This window comes from Anthonomus grandis, chromosome 1, assembly GCF_022605725.1.
Source record: "Anthonomus grandis grandis chromosome 1, icAntGran1.3, whole genome shotgun sequence".
Classification (NCBI taxonomy): domain Eukaryota; kingdom Metazoa; phylum Arthropoda; class Insecta; order Coleoptera; family Curculionidae; genus Anthonomus; species Anthonomus grandis.
In genome coordinates this window covers 33,010,621-33,035,729 of record NC_065546.1, presented here as the reverse complement: position 1 = coordinate 33,035,729, position 25,109 = coordinate 33,010,621, and the positions used below count along the sequence as shown (strand labels likewise).

General features: G+C 32.0%; 1 protein-coding gene across 2 annotated transcripts in view; it reads right to left on the bottom strand.

The window, feature by feature from the left end:
- LOC126736040 (tuberin) overlaps positions 1 to 25,109 on the bottom strand; it is a 69,592-nt gene that overhangs the window by 1,904 nt on the left and 42,579 nt on the right. Inside the window, exons 17-23 of one of the 2 annotated variants that reach the window (XM_050440247.1) lie at positions 24,874 to 25,068; positions 24,688 to 24,825; positions 24,499 to 24,633; positions 24,139 to 24,417; positions 17,343 to 17,553; positions 8,577 to 8,696; positions 8,122 to 8,518 (exon numbers count right to left, since the gene is read on the bottom strand). In XM_050440247.1, the coding sequence (XP_050296204.1) occupies positions 8,122 to 8,518; positions 8,577 to 8,696; positions 17,343 to 17,553; positions 24,139 to 24,417; positions 24,499 to 24,633; positions 24,688 to 24,825; positions 24,874 to 25,068 (1,475 nt within the window). Of the gene's footprint in view, positions 1 to 8,121; positions 8,519 to 8,576; positions 8,697 to 17,342; positions 17,554 to 24,138; positions 24,418 to 24,498; positions 24,634 to 24,687; positions 25,069 to 25,109 lie in introns of both variants that reach the window. The other variant, XM_050440241.1, reaches the window with a different exon arrangement.

Here is a 25,109-nt window from a genome sequence, read left to right as displayed (position 1 = left end):
AGAAAAATAAATATCACTTCCATAAGTTCAGTTACATCAAGAAGTCATCAAAAACATTAACAACGATAATTAAAAACATTAAACAAAAAGTTCTATCACAAAAATTGCTTAAAATATCTACGGTTTTGCTCCAAACACAAATCAGCCCTACGTGCGAAAGACTTCCTGCTGCTTTATTTTGTCTAAATGCTATTTTGGACTTTTTTAATTTATTTTGCCCATTGCCAAAAAGTTATTCTTTTTTCAAAATCATTTTCAGTAAGTGGTTGACGTAACTGAGAATGATAGAGATCATATTCGTTTTTCTTCGGACATTTTCCCACGGACGATTTTGATATTAACACATTTAGGATGATATTTATACTAAATTTCGGTGTTGCAATAACGGACATGGTGATTATCAATTGGTTTTCTTCATTTAAAACTGTTTCCGTTCTAGTTTGCTTTTTGTACTCTACGCCTCCAGTACGCTCAAATCGTTCTTTTAATTTCGTCAACAATTTATCATCAGGATGTCCGTTAATAGAAAAATTTTTATAATAAACCCTTGAACCCAAAAAACAGTTCCCAAGGCATTCACCGATAACGTACCTAAATCATATTTGCTTATTCACCCTGAGAGTAATTCATTTTGAAAGAAATCTGCTTAACATGAATGATAAGTAAACATTATAATTGACGTAACAGAACAAATAATAAATTAATTATGGCCAACTCTTTATTTGTAAGGAAAAATTTCTTATTTTTAAATGAGATCAGGGTTTAATATTACTTGTCTCTACTACTATTATTTTATTATGGTTCTTACAACTATTGACTTTTTTCTTCAACTATTGACAAGTGTCGTAATGCCTATGAAAAATGTGTCACTTTTCCTTTAAGAACAAATTTTGAGAAAATGGTTAGAAATAAAGGCAAACTTGTTAGAATCAAATTGAAGATTAAAGAATACTTCCGATGATCCGTTTAAAAAAATAGCGTAAAATTGAAAATATCATTATTTGAGTAACGATTTTGATCACCCTGTATAAAAAAAATTAATGTTGGAATTTCTAAAGATAAAATGAACTTAGGCAAGGACTCTACGTAGATTTTTCGAAAAGATAAAAAACATCGGTAATAAATATTAAGATTTAAGTGAAATATTGATTTTCGTGAAAATTTCTTTGTTAATAACTAGACAACGTCGCATTTTAGGGAAAAACTGTTTAAGGGTTAAAAAAAAAGAGTTAAATAAGACTCCCATTTCGGAAAAAAAATATAGCTGGTTCCATTTTAAAAAAATTCAAATTTTGTACCACGCTTTTTTGGGACACCCTGTATCAACCAAACTAATTTTAAAAAGTAGCTCTTCTAACTCAATTAACATTTCCTCTATTAAAGGTTTTTTCTGTTTCACGGTTTAACCGCAATCGAGCACCGCGATATTAAATGGACATCCTGTATATTATATATTCAAAGGATATTTTCCAGTGATTCATTCCAGTGCGTTTTTTTAATAAATTTAAAAACTTCCTTTTTGGTGAAAAATGATAAAGAAGTGTGAAGCGGAAATTCAAATCTTTATAGATTTTAATATCATAAAAAAAAACAAAATATTTGTAAAATATCTATTGAGTATTGGACACCACAATTAAGCTTTTTCGGTTTATTTCTTTTAGGAAAATATGAATAGAAATATGTAATTAAACATATTATTATAATCTGGCAGGTCTTTCGCTTATTCGAACTAGTAAACGCCAAGTCAAAAATTTCAAGGAAGACAACACAAATAGTAATAGTAGATACTCGCATATCACGTTGCCAAGTTGCTTTTTTTCCATTAACTTTTTTGTTCAAAATACTTTTTTATTCTGAAAAATTTGTTTATTTGTCTCAGAGAATACAAGATATGTATGGAATATTATGTCTAAACTACAGCGTAAAAAAAAATTGGGATATCAGAGGTGTTCCAGAAGTATCTTTTAAAATAATTTTCATGATATACAGGATGTTTCAAAGTGCAGCAACATATAAAAGTTATGTTTATTTATATTGAACATGCAGTATCTTATTTGATTTTTGGATTCTACATCGTAATTAAAAATAGGTTTTATTAAGGTTTACCCAGCTTAAATATAAAAGCTTTCGGAATATTTTGTGTTTTGTAAAAATACTGAGACAACAATAAAAAATTCCTTAACATGCGTTTTCCCTTTTTTTACCCTGAGGAGCACTAAACTATTAAATTTTACATGTTTTGTAAAAGAGTTACTATTTTATAAAGAACGTTCAAGAATTAGCTTTAAATGATTATATTTTTTACAAGGCAGTAAGTTGATTGATTGAAATGGCACAATCTGTATTTTATATCATCAATAAATGTGACAATGAATTCTTTTTCGAATTTAATAAGGTCTTCCTATACCTAAAACTTTTCATTTTTATACAAAAATTGCAATATATACAATGACGATTTTTTAAAACTTTAAACATAATATCTTTTCAAAATTTACAGCATCTGTGTAGTAATACTTTGAAAAGCTTCTCTTATCTGCTCTTTCATATTTTCTGGTATGGTCAGAGCAAACCTAAAAACAATTTTTTTTTACTTATGTATATCCACAAGAAAAAATCCGGGGCTGTAAAATCCATCGATTATGAAAATTATTATTTAAAAATTATCTAACCCCACCATGGAAATGTGACGGTGCTCCATCCATTTGAAGCCACATAGTTCTTCGAAGGCATAAAGGAATAATAATATGCTCTAATAATAATGGAAAATCACTATTTAAGAACTCCAAAAATCTTGTTCCATTTAAGTTTGCATCAAAAAAATATGGACCAATTACGAAGCCACCCATTATTTCTCACCATACATTAACAGACCATTTATGTTGATTATGAACTACTCTAAACGCATGCGGATTGGAATTATATCTATTAAAAGAGCCATTATTGTGAAAAATGTATTCATCGGTAAATAGAATATTATTATAAAAAACTTTATTACCTGCAACCTTATCCAAGACCCACATACAAAATTCAATTCTTCTATTAAAATCATTTCCCGAAAGTTCTTGAAGGCGATGAATTTTATAGGAATAAAAGTGATTTCGATTTAGTACCCTTAGTAAAGTCCAGTTCAGAGATCTATAATTAGAATTATATTAGAATCTTTGATGTGTCGCAGATGCCGCAGTAACTAGTCCGTGCGCCTATGTCGTATTTATTGTCGCATGATATACATGTTTAAATGGCAAAATTTTATATTGTTTATCTATAAAATCATTTTAAATATATGTAAAACCCCATGTTTTATAGTGTTTTTTATTTTTCTTTCGAAAATGTCCATTTTTAGAAAGAGAATATTATCACAAGAAAATAATATAAAAAAATTGACCGCGGACTAAAATCCAAGCATCTTACAAAATATTTTAAACACTTCCAGCACTCACAGACCTGTCACCTCTTTTTAGCCAGTATATTAAACAAAGATAAAGCACCTGCGTTCTGGCGATTCCTACTTCAGGCTGTGCAAGTGATTTTGTATCTCTCTCTATCCCACTGATTTTGAAGATTACGGGGCCGTACCCAAATAAATTTTTGGGCTGTTTTTTGTATTACTTTCGACGTGTTTTTAAAGAGATCTTTAAGGATGGGTCTATCGCCTTTAAAATAGTTGTTGGATGGGTCTAATAGTTGCGAGGGGGGTCATGTGATATTATTATTTGATGAGTTTTGCCGGTTTTGCTTTTTACTCGTTTATAAATGCGGAGAATTTAGAATTTCGCCTGTATTCGTTTAAATTTTTTGCAGTTTTTACTGTGAGGAAGTGTGTTTTTTTTATTTGTGTTTGTGGATTTGTTTTGGTATTATACCTAAATACCTTAAAATGTTTCGATCATGAGAAAATAGGCAGGAAAATTTGGCAAATGAAGAGGAAAATGTTTGTGTGGGCTTATGCAGACCGTGGGTGCACAAGAAAGACAATAACATTTGTGATGAAAACAATAAGAGTGATCTGGACAGTGATTTAGACTTACATAGTTCTGATAGTTCATTTTCTAGTGTTGAGGAAGCAAAAAGAAGCAAGGAAGTAGAAGCTACAGGGATAATCAAGCAGTTATAAAACGTAATTGTTTAAGTACAGACGCCAAACAAATTTATCTAAATGTCAATAACAATCAAAGGGACTTGACACGGATATTGCCAAATTGCTGAAAACAATGAGGTTCTGACCATAGAGATGATTAAGGAACCTTATCGGCAAGGGACAAACATTTTTCAGTCTCAACCTTGCGGAGATACCTGATAAAACTTGGATTTAAGCTTAAGATGGTTAACAAAAAAGCTGCTGTAATGGAATTGTCAGCTGGTCTATAGAATATTTGAAGAAAATTAAAACATTTTGGGAGGAAGAAAGATCCATATATTATTTAGCCGAAACATGGTATGATACATTTATGATTGATGTATGATTTCCATCCTCTGGGAAAAAGTCGTTTTTGCCATAGTAAGAAAACCATATTTTTATTAATTAAACAAGTTTAAAATTTTGTTTTTTACAGCTTACTGCCCCTGTTGTCCTTCAGCGACACAATAAAGACTGCTTCTTCCTCCATTCTCTGGAGAAAAGTCATTTTTTTTGTCATAGTAAGAAAACTCTATTTTTATTAATTAAACAAGTTTAAAGTTTTGTTTTTTTCAGCTTACTGCCCCTGTTTGTCCTTCAGCGACACAATAGAGTATATATAATGTAAATGAGTGGTTATATTAGTATTTAATATCCTCAATGTAGTTTTAGGATCCAGTGTACTTGGAAATCTTTTTAGTTTTTAGTATAAGCATTTATTTTTGTTAATTTTCATCTAATCTCTCCTAATATCCCAATATCTCCTAAATCTCCTAATATTACATTCAGGATGTAAAGTGTGTGTTTTTTTATAAGTAAAACTTGTGTCTTTTACACGCATAAGATATAGACAGCTAGATGATTTTTAATGTAAAAGTTTATTTTAAAAAATATACTTCCACTTTTCTGACTGCATAATTACTTTTTATCAAAAGAAATTGGTACTAAATATAGAGATGGGGGTTTTCATGAGTATATTATTATAATAATATATCATAATATGTATTAATTTAAAAAAAAACAATAATAAGGACATTGAATATGACAGCCAAAATCCCCATTCACCCCACCACCAAGTAAAAATAAATCTCAATATTATAACAACTAAACTTATTAAATTAAAATTTTTGGTTAAACTCATTTTACGTACTTAAATCTTATAGTTAAATTAAATATTATCTTGCTATCAACTAACTTAATAAAACTAAATCCAAGAATCCCGAATAAAGTTTTAAATACAAATACATTTTAAGGCCGGACCTGTTCAACTTTTCACGCTTGAGTGGCTGTGACTGAGGTCAGATGTCTAACAAAATAGTACGTGGGCGCATGTAGTCAAATTTTACGAATCAAATGTATAAATTCTGAAAAAAATGCTTAAAACATTTATTTATTTAATGGAATGATTAAATAGCGCTTAGAATATTACTTTATGACTCTTTTCACATAAAATTTTGCGATTTAAACATGCATGTCATTTGAAAATACAAGCAACACCGGCACACGGACTATTCGCGGCACATCAAAGATTCTAATAGATCTCTGAACTGAACTATACACTTGCTTAACTAATGTTATGATTTTCTGCAATTTGATTTTCCCCTTTCAACAATAACGGCCAATTCAATATCTTCATTTTATTTTGAATACACCAAGAATAAATACCATGTCAATTTCGTCTAGGGTAAACGTTCATTTTCAATAAAGTAATTTAAGCAAAAAAACTATTTCAAAAAGCATTTCAGTAACTGGCAAAGAAATTCTAAACAATACAGGGTGTTTCACCTATACGCATAAACTTGGGAAATTATTGCTGACGGCAAATAACGACTAATAGTGAAAAAAAATTTTAGTAAAATAGTTTTAGTTAGGAAGATAAACGACTTATTAATTAAAATTTAAAAAAAAACGTAAATTCTCCAAAATAAATGTTTATTTAACTATTATAGTAACTGTTCGAAGTTATTTCCATGACTTTCAATACATAATTGAGCATGCCTAATCCAAGAGTTGCAGACAGCAGCTAATCCAGGTTGTAGTCGAATTTCCTCGGCGGCAGCAAATATCCGATTTCTTAATTTTTGTTCATTGTCAACTTCGGTTACATACACCAGAGATTTTAGGTGGCCACAAAAATAAAAGTCAAGCGGATTAAGGTCGGGTGATCGAGGAGGCCATCCAATTGGACCACCTCGCCAAATGCCGTCGCACTGGTCGCGCAAAATGTGGTGGAGCACCATCGTGAAGAAACCACAAATTCTGCCTAATGTGAAGAGGGACTTCTTCAAGGAGTACCGGCAAATTTTGTCGCAAGAATTGTAAATAAAGAGCACCAGTTAGGCGATTATCCAAAATGATAGGGCCAATAAGTTTTCCGTTTACAATTTCAGCCCACACATTTACTGAAAATCGTTGTTGAAAGTTTGTTCGCCGAATGGCATGCGGATTTTCAACTGCCCAAAAATGCGTGTTGCGAAAATTGTGAATACCATTGCGTGTGAAAATTGCTTCATCCGTAGCTAAAATGTTCCTGGTAAAGTTTGGGTTTAACTGCTGCTGATGTAACAACCACTCGCAAAAGTTTACTCGAGGCGCATGATCCCTTGGAAGTAAAGCTTGTACCCTTTGGACGTAAAATGGATACAGTAATTCATGCCTTAAAATCGCCAAACTGTGACTGATGATAATCCAAATTGCGTTGCAGTTGTTCTAGTGCTTATGTCAGGATGCTCTTCGATGATATCTAAAATCCATTTTCCTACTTTTCCTACTTACATTTTCCTACTTTCCTAATTCCAGTTTCTCTACCCCGCTGAACCACACGCAAAAAAGCTTCACGCGACGGATGATACCTATGAGGAAACCTTTGTGCATAAAGATTAGCTGCAGCTACACTGTTTTGTCTTTATTCCCCGTATGTCCCCGTATGTCCATTAGTTCCTCATTTGAAAAATTATGCGGCATAATTTTAATAAAAAACGAAATACGACCACAACTGTATCAACTGATAGCAAAGTAGGTACTACTAAACATAATAAACATCATCCGGACTTGTTTACTTCTTAATTTGAAAACAAAATTCCACCTGATAAAGTTATTACATTTTTGTGAAAAAAAAAGAATTATCTCAGAACCTAAAAATATTTTACTTAAATTTTTTTTCACTATTAGTCATTATTTATCATTAGCAATAATTTCCCAAGTTTATGCGTACAGGTTAAGAAACACCCTGTATAACCTGCCAGCCTATCATCGCCTACTCAGTGAGTATTGAATAAATAGCAAAAAGATAATAGCAATAATAGGAAGACTTTATTAAATTTGAAAAAGAATTCATTGACACATTTATAGGTGATATAAAATACAGGGTGTTCCATATAAATTAAGCAACTGTTTTTGAGCGTCCTCTATAAAATATTATAACTTTTTTACAAATAAAATGTGAAATTTAATAGTTTAGTACTTCTCAATGCAAATGTGGTAAAAAAAAGAGAAAACACATTTTAAGGAATTTATCATCGAAATTGTCTCAGTATTTTCACAAAACACAAAATATTTTGAAAACTTTAATATTTCGGCTGGGTAAACCTTAATTAAACCTACCTCTATGTAGGTAACGATGTAGAATCCAAAAATTAAATAATATACTGGGTATTCCATTAAAAAAACCATAACATTGATATGTTTCTGCACTTGTACGTCATAAAAAAAATTTAAGATATTCTGGAACGCCTCTGATATTCCCAATTTTTAATTTTTTTTTATCAAAATAGCTGTATATTAATTATTAGATCGCAAATAAAAGAAAATTTTTTACATGTTACAAAATACAACACGTTTAAATATTGTTCAATGGATTAAGAAAAATATACATTGTATGAAAAAGTGGAAAATCGATTTGACTTCATTGTCAGAGATGTGACCTACACTTAGGCTTATTTTAGACATTCAATGTTCTACAGTTTGGGTTAAATGTGTTCATAGATAATAAAAAAAAGACTTACTTTGATCGTTTTCATATCAAACTCCTCACCACTCTCATTATAAACGATATTAACATAATCGTTTCCAATATGCATCTTTTTATTGTTACAATTCGGCTCGTTTTCCTTATTAGGCATCATGGTGGCAATATGAAAATTCACCCTGACAATATCGTCTTGCCACAAATAAGTGAATTTCCCGTCTGCTCCGTTTCGATCCAAACCGCCCAACACTTGGGGATCCACGTCCGATATTTTCACTAAGGTGCCCAAATTCTGTAAAAATTTCACGTACCGCAACGACCCAAAGCGGTTTTTCATTATTTCCACTTCGTTGTTCACTTGACCCTCCCGTATGTATAACACGCCCACCGTGTGGGTTTCGTATGGGGACATTTTATCCAAAATGTTTACCGCCCTAGAAATATAAGGGTTATTTTAAGAGGAGAAAAAATAAGTTTTTGGATTAGTTTTACCGGTTGACCATATCGCTCGAGTTTAGTAGTAGCGGCTTTTCTACCCCTTGTGGGTCGTTGTATAATTGGAGAAAGACGAAGCTCGGATTTACGCCGCTTCTATGTCTAAATATTTCAGACCTAAAAAATTTTCAAAAATAATATCTGACTAGACACTGAAAAGCAAAAGCATTTAATATAAGAACCTTTCTTGTACCTACAAAACATTTTTATTTACAATTTATGATTCACTTAACGTAATGTTCCCGATTCGAAGAAGTTTTTGAAGATGGATTTCAGGGTAAAAATTTGATTCCGGGTTAATAATTTCGATAGTTATAGGAGTTTTGCTTAGGGAATTTTTTTCCGAGTCCCGCCAAATAGAAAGATTTGAAAACAAAATGTAACATCAAGATTGTTATTTATCATCAGACATCTCCGAGTATACCTTAGAATCTCAGATATGTTCATAATTCTATTACATTAATATTAAACTGTTCTTGAGGATGATTTTTGAGGGTAAAACGTGATACTGGGTTAATGATTTCGATAGGCCAGTTTTCAGCTCGCAAATTATTTCTGATATAGACTATTTTGCCAATCAAGGTGTAACTTTTTTAACTTTTAACCTTTTATTTAGATTTCTGTTTTTTATAAAAGTTGACTGATGTTGAAAGTCTTTAATAAAGTAGCACATATGCTAAAGCCAGCTTATCAGTCTGGAGAACATTAACTGGTGGTGGGTTGGCATGAATTATTCTAGAGAAGCTTACTTTTTAAATTGTGGGCGCCCTCCTAGTTTAATGTGTTAATTTAAAGTGCAGCTGTAAGAAACTTCAACTGGCAAATCGCTTCCCACATAAACAAAAAGGATGTTGTCTGTTAAGAAATATAACACATAGTAAAACACAAAATAAGCTTCAATTATTAACATTATATTATTAAAATATGCTACTTCTGGTCAATGTTCATTGTTTAAACTTTCATTTAAATAAATCATTCTTGTTAAAAGTACAACCCCTAAAATCAAAATTTTATGCACCAAAATTCTAAAACATTAAAAAAATCAATATCTTGCTAGTATGTAACCCTTTGGCCAAAGTCAGCAACCTACCTCACATTATACTGTACAACGTACTAAATCAAATAAAAAATAAATTTACTTTTCAGTGCGGTTGCTTACATATAATACTGTATGAAAATCAGGATAGTGAAATTAAAAAGTATTAAATAAATTATTATTTAGGTAGATATGTAAATAACATTATAATGTAAATTACCAACAAAGAACTTTAGACAGTAGACAATAATTAATAAATTAAGGAGCCATCAAATGATATAAATAAGCCAATATGACTAGTCCCAAAATGAAAATAATAATAACAAATCAGAAATTATGACATTGCTTACACTTTCCTTTTATCTTCCTTGACCTGGTAACCCATTGTGCAGATACAAGGACAGCAGCTGATTAAGGTCCAATCAATAACGTCATGAAAAAGCAAAAAATCCTGATAAGCTCTAATTTATGATGGGAAATGGGAACAGCACCTGAGATGGCTCGGGATAATCTTCGGATGGCCCGAAGATCTCACTTAAAATTTGGTTTAGGACCGAGCATAAGATCTGGTTTATGACCCTCAAGATGTTGGAGGATCTTTTAGAAAGTGTATTACAGTAATCTTACATGGCTAGTGTCGCCATGAGGTAACTATGAGGTCGAATCCCAACCTCGAGCAATTCAAACTTGTCAAGAGCAATCATCAGCACGTGACTTTGCCCGAAATGGATTTAACGCGCTTTATCGGGAAGGTGAGCATTTGGCAACACCGCACCACTAAAGCAAAGAACGCAGAACGTTGTTCGTCTTGTAGCAGACGGGTCAATGTCACCAGAGATTCATCGGAAGCAACCGATTCGTAGATTTTAAGTTTGCAAGCGGTTGGACTTTTTTGCGTTTACTTAGAAATAAGTCGCACATTAAAATTTTTGTATTAGTTCAATCGAAATATCCTCATGTTCTTCTGGTAATACAGTTTATTCAGTATTTAAATTGACGGATTTACTTTATTCATAAAAAATGCTTTTATATAGGAGGGTATTAGTATCACAAATTTAGGGACAGGAATGAAATACAAAATGTTCTAATTTTGTCTCACTTTCAAATATATGTACCTAAAACAGTTTTTAGTAATCAAGATATCAATAATAAATTAGAGACATGTGAGTGACTCCCGTCAAAAAAAGGTAGAAGCAGCCCTATAGATTGAACAAAAATTGTCTCACTTCCAGGTATGCCTAACACAGTTAGTTAGCAATCAAAATATAAAAAATAAATTATAATAGTAATGTACTTTAATTACCAACAACACTACATTAATATTACAAATTAATTTATAATGTACAGCCTAAAAATAAAAATCTAAATAAAAATTAAAAAATAAAGATAATAAAACACAAAATAAATTAATCATAACAAAAATCAACTATATGAGAAAAAAACACACATAACACAACATCCCTTAGCCAGGGTGGAAATATCCTCAAAAGTTTTATATGGAATAGTGACTCGAATTATATCTTGTTTGAAAGGTCTTTCGATTCTCGGCTATACCTATACTCTATTTCAGAAGTGTATAGAGCAATAAACTGGGGAATTCCGTTCTGTTTGGCTACATTTCGTGGTAGTTCATAGGCGCAGGTACTTATAAAATTTATGAATTTAATTTTCACGGATTAAATGCCTTTATTTTGAAAGAGATTAAATACTAAATAAATACTTTTAATCCTTTTGTATAGGTACCTATCTTTTAACGCTTTGTAACATGCAAAAATGGGGTCAGGTAATATATACAGACTATAAATACTTTTAAATCATATTTTAAACGTTAGTAGTCACTGCTACGCTGTAGTGTAATCACAATATTATTATCCCAATATTTAAAAAATGGAGGTATTCAGTCCAACGAAAAGATGTACTAAAAATTCTCCACTATCGCTGAGTGGAAAAGTTATTATTTTAAATGTACATGATTGCATAAAACACGATTACCCTAGTTTTACTGTGCAAGAAATTGTTGAAAAATGTTCTCGAATGAGTGGAATTGGAAAGTCCACCAGTTTCAAATTGTTGCGGGAAAGAAAAGTAGCAGGTCAAGTGGAATCTCCCAAGCCAAAGCCAGGACGACCTACAAAAGTCCTTGATGAAAATGCTAAATGTATAATTCGAAGAAAAGTTCACTCTTTTTATTTTAAAAAGGAAATACCCACCCTAGACAAAATTTTAATGGAGCTTGGCCGAGATGACAGTATTCCGTTGATAAGTAGAAAACTTTTATGGAAAACTTTAAAAAATATGGATTTTGCCTGGGAAAAGCATAACCGCAAAGCACTTTTACTGGAGAGCGACGAAATTGTTTGTTGGAGACGACAATACTTGAGAAGTATCAAGCAGTACCGCAGGGAGCAAAAGAAAGTTTTTTATCTTGATGAGACGTGGATTAACGAAGGTTATATAGTCCAAAAAATGTGGCAAGACAAAAATATAACCAGTGCTCGCCAAGCTTTCATAGAAGGCCTGTCTACGGGTATTAAAGTACCTTCGGGAAAAGGAAAAAGACTTATAATCACACATATTGGAAGCGAAGAGGGATTTTTAAAAGAAGGTCTGCTAACCTTTGAGTCGACTCGCACAGGAGATTACCATGAAGACATGAACTCAGACGTTTTCGAGGACTATTTTGGTGAAATGATAAAATTTCTTCCGGCTAATTCGGTGGTGGTTATGGATAACGCAAGCTATCATTCACGGCGAATAGAGAAGACGCCAACTTCAAGTTGGAGAAAGCAAGAAATTATCGATTGGCTGACTGCAAAAGGTATTGCGTTTGAAGCAAATTTGATAAAAAAAGAACTGCTGGCAATAGCAAACTTACACAAAACTCGTTTCATGAAATACGCCGTGGAAGATATAGCCGAAAAATATAATATAACTGTACTGCGCTTACCGCCATATCATTGCGAACTAAATCCTATAGAACTGATATGGGCGCAGGTAAAAGGATTTGTAGCAAGACAAAACACGACTTTTAAAATGAAAGATGTTAAGCTACTGTTTGATCAAGCCATTACGGAAACGACACCAGAGAATTGGCGAAAAGCAGTCCAGCATGTAATTAAGCAAGAGGACAAAATGTGGAATCTTGACAACCTCATCGATCAGACAGTCGATCCTTTAATTATAATGTCAAGAGGTGATGACAGTTCGTCAGATGACGAAGAAGACTACAATCTATTATAATTTAAAATTGTTATACACTGTTCAAAAAGTGCCAGATCCAAAAGTGACATTTTCAACTGTGTTACTCTACATATTATGTTCAATAAATTTGTGAAAAAAATATATTATTCCATTTAAACAAAAGTAACTTTCTAAAATAAAATAGCATTTAAGTACATTAATTATAAGTACGTACATTTATCAGTGGGTAACAATGGGCAAAACTCATAAATTGACCCAAAACCGGGTGGCACTACCTGCAATCAACGAAAAGAAAGAATTTTACATTGAAACTAATACCCAACTAAGGTAGTGGCATAAAATATTGGTGGATCACCAGGTACCACTTTTGCATACCTAATGAGGTTTTATTGTTCTACACACTTCTGAAATAGAGTATAGTTTAAAAGACTTTACTTTCGCGGTTCTCAAACTATTGACTATTTTAAAATTGTAATAAATTTTTAACAATAATACAGATTTTGTTCAAATCGATGTCGCATATTTCGTAGCGTATCAGGTGTTATCTGTTGGCATGTAATCCTTTCGCGCAATTCTTTTATTGACTCTGGTTGGGTAGCATAGATTGTACTCTTTAGGTGACCCCACAGAAAAAATCCAGAGGTGAAAGATCAGGCGACTGCGCGGACCATTCAACAGAGCCTCTCCGTCCAATCTAGCGATCAGGATAGTTCTCATTTAAATAACTGCGGACAGCTATTACATATTGAGCGGACGCACCATCCTGCTGAAACATCAACTCGTCTTCAATTTATTGCTTGTTATTATCATTTTCAATCATGTTCGTGATTGCTAGATCGATAGGTTCTTGTAATAACCTAAGGTTTAATTTTTAACCACACCAAAAGTTTAATTTTTGGGATGTTGAGTATGTGCTTCATGATAAATGTGTGGATTGTGGTCCGACCTATAACGGCAATTATGACGGTTGACAGTGCCGTTTAAGAAAAACGAAAATTCATCTGAGAAACAAACATTAAACACATAATTGGGATTATATAATCCTCTTTCACTAGTTATCTCCCAGAACTCCAAGCGATGATCCTCATCGTCTTTATTTATTTCATGTACCAGATATATTTTATAGGGGTGGAAATCATGAGTTTTTAGAATCCCTTGTATACTTCCTCGATTTTCCTCGAGCAAAAAATAACTTCACTTTTTCTATTTTTTCTTGTAGGGTATAAACCATTTTAACTATTACTTTGTTTAACACGATAAACTAAAAATCAATGATCCGATTTCACTCTGATTAAGTCGAATTGACCTCTAAGTAACATTATTATTTATTGTTTATCATCTAAAATTTTTGAGGTTAGTTCCACCCTGGCTAAAGGATAGATGGAGGTGATATTATACTCTGAAAATGTTTCCTCCTAGTAATCTAAATTGACTTGTCCGAGCGTTTTCTTTTTAAAATCTTTACGAGCCCGACATGGCCGCCGTCTCGTTTTCATTTAGCCACCCTGTAAATACAGCTCTCGTCAAAGAGAGGTAGAATCAGTCGTATAACGTAAAAAAAATTAATTTTTAAAAATGTTAATCACCTTTAAATATGCCTTAAACAGTTCTTAGGAATCAGAATACAAAGAATAAATTATAGATACACGCGTGAGCCTCATCAAAGGGGCATAAAATAAACCCCAAAGTTCAATTAATTTAAAAAAATTTGTGTCTCACTTTCAAATACAACATGCTATAACTTGAAAATTGATGTGTAGAGAGAAAATAATAAACAAAATAACATGTCTCAGAGACAATAATAACATGACACAAGACAATATTAAACAGTTATGTAAGTAAATATTTTTTTTTAAATATGTAAGTAATTATGTACAAAAATGAAAATTATAATATAACGAAGTGGTATATTCTAATGAAAATAGAAAAACCAAACAAATGTAATTCAAAAATTGTCATTTATAGCTGAAGTTCTAAATGGGATATACAGTTTCCAATTTCCATGCCTCTATTATGTCTAGGATCTATGATTTCAGGCAGTAGACATTTAAAATAAAAAATCTTAAATTTTTCTATCATTTTTTCTTTCCAAAATGAATCATTTATTTTCATTTATATATAAATAGTAAAAGCAATGTGGCATTCTTACTCCATATTTGCAGCCATTCTAGGTCTAAAGTTATCCTTTTTGGCTTCCTACTTTTTCGTTTAAAATAATAAACTTTTGACTTTCCTTCTTTTCTTTTTCCATTTTTTAAAAATAAACATAAAAAACTTAATAGTATAAAGAACAACGTGCACAAAATTGGAACACCTTCGCAATAAAATACTTCAAGTGAACTCCCAATTATTAAAATTTCAATTTTACATAATATTGAATTGCTGTTGACCCGTAGCCGATACCACCGCCACCGTTTGCACGGATCGGGCCGAACAAGCGTCGCGCGTTTCTTGATTTGATTGACGCTAGCTCGGCCGTGCGTTGTTGCCAAATGATACTAAACTTATCGGCGGTTTAAGAAATTGTAAGAAAAATGCCTGAATTTTGTATTTCCATTCTCAAAGGTTTATTATTAATTTTTTCGAAATGATTTTTCAATATAATGTTTCTAAAATCGATGTATCTAGAGACGTATGGAAAGATTTTTTTATTTATCTTTTTGGTTTTTAAATAAAAAATCAAAATTTTAGAAATTAAAAAAACTAGCACCTATCACTCTTGAAAAAAATATGTACATTTCATTAGTGAAAACCGCATTAAAAAATATTTTAAAATAAAAAAGTTATCCAGGAAACAGAAATTTATGGGTGAATAATCCCCTTAACCTGAAGACCACACCATTTGGCAAGGAAGCCAAAACGCAATTTTTGGGTACCTTTTCGATGGATAATTCCACACAAGCCCAGTTTTACAAGAATTGACAATACAACGTTGCTTTGCTTAGCTTTAAGTTGCAGCGAGTACGAAAATCAATCTAATCCCAAAAGGCAAACTATTCAAATTACAGGAAAAACAATGGCAACAACAGCCCGGTATCGAAATGCGTCGAATCAATACGTAAAACTTGATCCTTGAGCATGGCGTACCTGACAAATGACAAAGACAGACAGATAGAAAAATCACGTTACTCAGAGAGAGAGAGAGAAAAAAAACCTGATTTCAGTAAATTGTTTAAAATCCAAAACGAAGAGCAGCTAACCCTTAACTAGACACTAGATGTCGCGATCAGTACTATTCATACAATATTAAATTATTACATTATAAAAACAACAAAAAAAATAAAAACGCTACAAAGGACCAAATAGAAAGATTTGAAAAACGTATGAAACATCAAAGTTTTTATTTATTACCAGACATTTCTGAGTATAACGTAGGATATTTTCATAATTCTTTTACATTAATATAAAAGGGTTCCTAAGAATAGATTTAAGGATAAAATGTGGTTCTGGGTTAAGAGCTTTGGTGCTTAGGGTAGTCTTGATTGTGGCACTTTTTAAGTAAATATTTTATAGACTGCAGTGGACGTTTTTGGTCATAACTGGATTCACTAAACATTGTTTTATAATTCTTTTACATTAATATAAAGCAGTTCCTGACGATGGACTTAAGGAAGTAGAAAATGTTTACTTTTCTTTAGAAAATGTTTAAAAAATTATTGGAAGATGTTTAAAAAGTTTTAGGCAAAGAAAGAGCATTTCTTATTCAATACTTTCATATAAAAACGTTTCTTGTACTCTACTAATATAATACTTTCTAAATTAAAGCCAATATACCCATAATGGTGCAAATAATACCAAATATAAATTTTTATTAATTAACAGACATTTCTGAGTATATCTTAGGATCGTTTCTAAAGATAAATTAGGAACTTTAGTAGTTACGGCAGTTTTGGGTGAGGTTAGTAAAGATCTGAAAAATTATCAGTGACTCAGGGGTCTTATCTTAGAGGTCAGGGAATTATCAGGGTAACAAAACGCGATTCTAGGTAATTATTATTTCGATAGTCAGGGAAGTTTTGGATGGAGCATTTTTTGATTAGGTTTAATACCAAATGTGTACGTTTGTTTAAAAAAATGTACTTAATAATTGGAATATTCTTAAAAGGATTTTAGATGAAGAAAGAGCGTTTTTTTCCCAATAGATTCATATAATAACGTTTCTTGTATCTCAAATACATTCTAATTTAAAGAAAAATTTTGTCAATAAAGGTCCAAGTGCTACCAAAGATTTGAAAAGCATAATGCAATATCCCGTGAAGATATTTACATAATTTGAGTTAATTATATCAATAATCAAATAATGTGTTAATTATATCAAATAAAGAATATTATCAATAATCATAAGCGAGGGCAGTTTTCGCTGGGTTCGTTAGTTTAATTACCTTTTTTAGTTAGGGGTTAGAGAGAATCAATGGAAATTTTGGGACATAACTCGGATCCAAAATATTTTCATAATTCTTTTAAATTAACGTAAAAGAGTTCCCGTGGATGGATTTTAAGAGTAAATAAGTAATTCTGGCTCTTACCTCGGTTTAACATTAGCAGGGCTCATAACCGATATAGTATGAAGTCTATCTCTCCTTTGTGGCTGGTGAGGGTCTAACGCAGCCAATCTCTCCGTATTTCCGCTATTTTTTCGCTCTTTGGCCGCTTCTCTGGCTTGAATGAGATGATTGTTACGGTCCAATACAACCGAGGAAGATGAGCTCTTTTGAAGCTCTTGGCCACCTGAAAAAACTGCCAGTTTTACACCAAAAAAAATGTTGAAAGTCCGAAAACTATCCAAACATGGATACCTCTGAGAAAAACTTTTTTTTTATTATTTGTTGCAATAATTTTTCGTGACCTCAGTTTCTACATAAGAGTATAGTCGGCTCGTTTTAACCTAACACATAACGGATTATTTCAGGGTATTTGTGGACCGGGTAAACAATGAATTCGTTATTGCCGTATTATTCACTATTTATATTAAGTACCGGTTTGGACGACTATTATTTGCTATTTTTTTAAAGGTTACTAATATTTTTTTAAAGAAAATGCTTTTTTATACTTAAATAATTTGTTTTAATATTATTATTTATTAGTGTAACTTAATATTTATTATCTTTTAATAAGGTAAAAAAGAGGTAGAATTGGGTTAAAAAAGGATTAAGTATCTGAAAGGTGACAAATTGTTTGATTGGACAAATTAATACTTTGGTGGTCTATACTTATATTCTATTCCTTTTGGTATTTTGAAGTGATATCATATGGCTATTAATTAAATTTACTTTGGATTTTTTAATTTTTGAATTATGGATTCGAAAGAAGACAAACATATTGCTAAATATCGGTTTCTATCTTCGGGTGAACATCATTTAGTTTTAAAAGTACAAAATTATTTTAAACAAGAAAAAAATAACATGGAGCCATTGACATCTGTTTTGGCAGTAAAGAAGCGGACATGTGATGCATGTGAGATCTCAAGAAGCACTTTACATAAGATTTGCAATATGGACGAAGAAGAACTGGACAAACCAAATAAAAGAATCCATCGGCATCCAAAAAGTCTGGCCCTACCCCAAACAATTAAGGGCGAAAAAAGAACCATCATTTATAACATGTATAAAAGTAAACAACACGTGACGATGGCTGCCGTACTACAAATAATAAAGAACAAAGAAATTTGCGATATTAGTTTAACTAGTTTGGCAAAAGTTCTAAAGAATTTGGGATTTCATTACAAAAAGACGAACAATCGGGCAGTACTGTGTGAACTTTCACATGTAGTGATAACCGATGAAGCCAGTGTCCTTAATTTATGGAAAGAATCCTTACATCAAATAAAGGAAGAAACATGGAGAAAATCTAATCACACAGAAAAAATTATAGCCGAAAACTATCAAACCGAGCAAATGATAGACGAGGTACGACCCCTAATTATACGCCCAAACGACTATTCAAGTAGTAATAAATCTAAATATTTCGACACTGACATATCTTCAAAATCAGACTAAACTTAATTTAATGTATTTAATTTCAGATTAAACTTCCTTTAATATTATAATTTTTTAATGTTTATATTTTTTAACGTTTTTTTTTTTATATAATAAGTCTTTTTAGCTTATTTAGGTCTTTTTTTTATTATTTTAGTAGAAAATAAAATATTATTACTTACACCCATAGAAATTAATACTAATACCCATCAAATTTAAAAAAAATCTTATAAAAATATATATTAAAAAATAGTTTGAGAGCCCCTGGTTTCTTAACCGGGGAACTTTTATTACTTATGTGTTAGGGTAAAGCGTGCCGACTATAGTACAAAACTTCATGCTAATTAATTAGCAATATAAAAAATTAAGAGCATCTTGTACATAATATAAGATGCCTACACTATGTGAGTTGCGAGGTATATTTATTTATCCTAACAATTTATAACAATATACAACTTATCAATGTTTTGATTTTGTTCCTCTCCAAAAACTGTAAAAAAAGAATAGTTGCTTGAAAGACGATTGTCTTACAGCTGCAGCAGCAGATTGTCCTAATTTATCTCTATAGACCATGAAAATTCTATAAATTTGTATACTTATTCGTTAGTATTAAAGTTTTACAATTATTATTAATAACGAAGATGATCTACAATATACAGGGTGTTCATTTAAAAACTTTCCACCACGGATTTATCGAAAACCACTGTTTAAAAAAAAACGTCGAAATACGTCAAAAGGTTTGTCAAGGGGAACAACTTTCTAACCTAAAATTACTTCACCCCCTTTCACCCATTGCCCCCTAGGGTCATCCCCTTAAAAATGTTAAATGGCAAGGGGTATCGAGTAATAGCTTGTTTAAAAGGTCTTTTAAAGTCTTTTATTTTGACGTTTGATTTTTTTTAATCGGTCGATTCGTTTTCGAGAAAATTAGAAAAATCTTTGTTTATCTTAATTTGTTCAGATAGAAAACGAAAACATGAAAATATCAGTTTTTATTTCAATAAGTGTTCAAAATGTTGCCCGTTTTTGGCCAAACAATGATATAGGCGATGTTCAAATTCCTGACGGACATTTTCAAAAACATGTTGTGGGATATCATGGCAGCTGTCGATGATGCGTTGACGAAGTTGATCCAAACTTTCAGGTTGGGGAGTAAACACAATAGATTTCAAATGACCCTATAGAAAAAAGTCTAACGGCGTTATATCAGGAGATCTAGCAGGCCATTCTATAGGCTCCCTTCGCCCTATCCATTTATCTGGAAACTCGTCGTCTAGCCATTGCCGAACGCGAAGAACATAGTGAGGAGGAGCGCCGTTTTGCTGGAAATATATTTTAGTCTCATCAAGTATAGGGTTTTCATCATCATCGATTTGGTTTTCAATGGATTCAGTGATAAGAGGATTGATGGTATTTTCCAACATATCCAAATAAATGTCTCCATTTAAATTTCCGTTAATAAATAATGGCCCAATCACTTTATTTCCTAAAATGCCTGCCCACACATTAATTTATTGAGGGTACTGGGTATGCCCTTCTACAAATGCATGAGGATTTTCATTGCTCCAATATCTACAGTTATGCTTATTAACAAATCCTTTTAGATAAAATATGCATTCATCGCTGAAGCAGATATTCTTTACATGAATAGTATTATCATTAATCGCTTCAATCATTTTTTCACAAAACTCAACTCGCCTATCGAAATCGTCTTCGGTTAACTCTTGCAATATTTTCATTTTGAATGGATGAAATTTATGAAGTTTGGTAACTGTGTGAACAGAGCCTAATGAAATACCAGTAACAATTTTGCGTAATGAAGTATTAGGATTTATTCCAAAATGACCCAAAACTTCAACTTGAGCGGCTTCATCCAAAATTCGCCGATGATCACGTTTTTTATTTGCAACAGATCCAGTTTCAGTAAACTTAGTAACAAGGTCCAAAACATACCTATGCGAAGTTATCTTCTCCGGATGTCTGGCGTTAAACGTGACAGCAGTTTGCCGAGCACATTGATTTTGGGCACCATAAATTAGAATAATTTCCACTCTCTCGGCTAGTGTATAAACCATTTTGGAAGTAAAATCTTCAATTCAACAAATAAATTTTCACTATTCCAAATGTAACTGAAGGCAAAATAAATTCTTTATTTTCCTTAGCAACTATAAATAACTAAGCAGGTATAACAATAAATACAGGTCGCCCAAGATATCTGTGTTGATGAAAAGAATGCGGAAAAAAATTCAGGTTGTTATTTAGTTTTTTCCACGTCTAATCTTCGGAATTGCTGTTTATGTTGGTAGTTTCCGTTTTAAATTATAAACGAATTGTAGATTTGGCAAACCCTAACGGGCAACATTTTGAATATTTATTGAAATAAAAACTGATATTTTCATGTTTTTATTTTCTATTTAAACAAATTAAAATAAACAAAGGTTTTTCTAATTTTTTCGAAAACGAATCGACCTATTAAAAAAAATCAAACGTCAAAATAAAAGACTTTGAAAGACCTTTTAAACAAGCTATTACTCGATACCCCTTGCCATTTAAAATTTTTAAGGGGATGACCCTAGGGGGCAGAGGGTGAAAGGAGGTGAAGTAATTTTAGGTTAGAAAGTTGTCCCCCTTGACAATTGACGTATTTCGGCGTTTTTTTTTTAAACAGTGGTTTTCGATGAATCCGTGGTGGGAAGTTTTCAAATGAACACCCTGTATGTAAGTGTATATGCAGTGTTTTTATTTTGAATGTTTTAACATTTAAAAAGTTAATAAATTGTGTTAAATGGCAGTTTTTTATTAAATTTTAGTTGTGTTTTACCATAATAATCAATTCTTCAGAAGAGTTAACTTTATGCAAAATACTTAAATTAGACTGAAGAAAACTTACTTTTAATTGAGTATTATAGTCCATTTCTTAATCCGTAGGAGCACACGAAAGGGTCGATAGCCATAAAACGGTTGTAAACCATTGTGTCCCACTTTTCAAGTACATTAAGACCTGAATGTTTTCATTTGTTAAGTTTATTTAATAGTGCAAGAAATAGGCCAATTTTAGCCATACATTCTTTGAATTACTTAAGTACCTAATGAACAAGTTCTTTTTAACCCTTATAAGTAGATATTGTCTAGGTAGGTAAATATGGAGGTATAAGTATTATAGGTACCTAAATTGTGCAATCTTAAATGCAAACAGGTAGTTATATTTTATGGTATATAATGTAGATATATCCTAAAAACTTAATTTATTTTTCAGTATTGTTACGCATTTGTTGTAAGAATGTCAAAGTTTAGCCCCGTAGTGTGTAAAGGTGTTTTAGATTTTAAAGCAAGGGCTATACTACTAAACGTACATTATGCACTTTTGCATCAAATGCCTCTAAGTACTGTTAGAAATGTAGTTTCTACATGTGCCAATATGACAGGCATAAGTAAAGCAACAATTTACAGACGTCTTAGTGAGAGAAAAATTGAAAACCGTGAGAACTTGCCCAAGAAGAGTGTAAAGAAAACTGCCGGTAGGAAGCCGATAGCAGTTGATGAGACAGCAAAGCATATCATCAGGAGGACAGTACATTCATTTTATTTTAAGAATGAAATCCCAACTATCGACAAAATTTTGACACTTATAAAAGAAGACGAAAATGTACCAGAAATGGGAAGACAAAAATTATGGAAAATTTTATACGAATTACATTTTTCTTGGCAAAAGCAAAATAGAAAATTTATTTTAATAGAACTAGTCTGTTGGAGAAGAAAGTATTTAAGGCAAATTAAGGAGTATCGAAAGGAATGAAGAAACATTTATTATTTGGATGAAACCTGGCTTAACGAAGGACACACCGTGAGCAAGTGCTGGCAGGATAAAAATGTTGGAAGCTCCCGTCAGGCTTTTTTAGAAGGTTTATCGACTGGCTTGAAGTCTCCTTCTGGTAAGGGCCACAGATTAATAATTACACATATTGGGACCTATAAAGGATTTTTAAATGGCGGTCTGTTTGAATTCGATTCGAAGTCAACTAAGGATTATCACGAGCATTTCACGCTGATGTTTTTGAAGATTATTTTTCCGAAATGATCAAGTCAATTCCCGAAAATTCAATTATTGTTATAGACAATGCCAGCTACCATTTAAGATTAATAGAAAAATTAACATCATCCTGCTGGCGAAAAGGGGAAATAAGAAACTGGCTTACCGAAAAAGAAATGTGAATTAAATCCTATAGAGTTAATTTGGGTTCAAGTAAAAGGATTTGTGGCTAGAAATAATAAAACCTTTAAATTGAAAGATGTGAGAGAACTTCTGAAAGCAGCAGTGGATAACGTTACCCAAGAAAACTGGAGCAATGCTGTGAATCATGCTATAAAAGAAGAAGAAAAGATGTGGACCCTCGATAATCTTCTAGAAGAAACTGTGGAACCCTTAGTTATAACAGTGAGAATGTCTGATTCGGATGAAAGCGATGAGAGTAATGAAATGTGTGATTTATAAATTGTTTTTTTTTTTGTATATTTCGTAAATATTTTTATTGTAATATATGTAAATATGGTTAATAAATTAAAAGATCCTTATATTTATGTACCTTTCTTATAAATGACAAGATATGTTTGGAGAGTTGCATTTTTTATCGGTTGGTATTAAAATTTTTTAAACATTTAAAAAACAATCAAATTGCGGTATTAATCAAATTTTTATATTTCATTTTATTTGCCATAGTTTTATAATGAGGCTTTTCTGCTTTTAAGAAATGTTTCTTGTTAATTTAATAAATATAGGTTATGCCTAGCAACCATACTTTTTCTAAAAATCTTTATCTGATAGATAATAGATAAAATCCAACATTATTTATAAATTTTTCATAACAGATAATTATTTAACTTAAAAATTAAAATCAATATCCATAGTCGGGACGACACTGGCAACCCGTTTATCATAAAAATGAACTCGAAACCATTGTTCCGAATTTTACGACCTATTGTATTTGAGACCATACAGAACTTGTCCACTTAAAATTGGTAAAAACAGCCTGGTTTATCACTTTGTTACATGTAGAAAAAATGGAAGACTCACCCTATATTTATGCTACTTCTGCATAAATAATGAGGCACTGTGCTCTCACCAAATATTTTACAAAAATGTAATTATCTCAAAATGTATAATTTCATTTGTGTTTTCGTGTATATTTTAGATATTTATATTTCGAGTCCTAAGCATAATCGTCGACCAAAATATATAAATCGATCGTCTAAAGTATTTTTTTTTGACCCAACAAAAAAAATTAACAAATTATTATTACTTCTAATAATAAAATCGCTCCCTAGAACAGAAAAATCAAACCAAACAAACCTTTATTCACGTGTCTGGCCAATCTGGGACTGGTTTGGGTGGGACTCTGGGGCGGTTTTCCGGTAACCGGCTGTAAAGAACCAAAAGCGGTCGGTAAAGTGGTGGGACGACTAGTAAACGAATCGCTCTGGAGGGCGGGAGAGGGCGGCACTGTCTGGAACTGTTTCGGAGCGATCTGGGACGCCTCTGACGAGACTCCCGGGAAACTGTGGTAGCTTAACAATGAGGGATGGGGTGCAGTAGTCAACGGTTGTTGGGAATCAGATTGGGGTGGACTACCTAAAAAATTTAAACATGTTTCAAATTATAATCAATTCATTCATTTACATACAAAAAAAACAAATTATTTATTAAAAATACCTGCAATTTCTTCGGGAATCGCTTCACAACTGACTCTCATATCTTTCGAATACATTTTGCCCTTTTTGTCGTCGGTACTGTCGCCTTCAGAGGATGTTGAAGACGAACTGAGTTTGTGAAAAGGGTTTTTCCAACCTTAAAGTTAAAACTATTAATTCAAATAATTTTTAACGCAGTTCTACTTATTACCCGCTGACATTTCGGGGCTTGAGTTGCTTCTGCGCACCGGATTTCTCGCTTTTGTCCCGTCTTCGTAAACGATCTCGTCGTTCTCCTCTTCGATACTATCTTGAGAGTTTTGTCTGGAAGGGATTTGCTTGGGGGAACCTGTAATTTTAAAATTATTTGAAAATTCTTTACTTTTTAAGGGATTACCTTGCCCACTAACGGCCTCATCTTCACAATTACTGTGATTATCGTCAAAAGTGTCCTGCCTCACTAAGAGAGGTCTCTGAGGCTCGTCGTACAACGAGGGCATATACAGCGTTGATAATTCGTTAAATGGAAAATCAGTGAAGTAATGCGAGTGACTTATATCATTCTGGATTCGCATTACCCAAGACATATCGCCTAAAATTATGGTTTTAAGCGCTTAGAATTTTTTTGAAAAA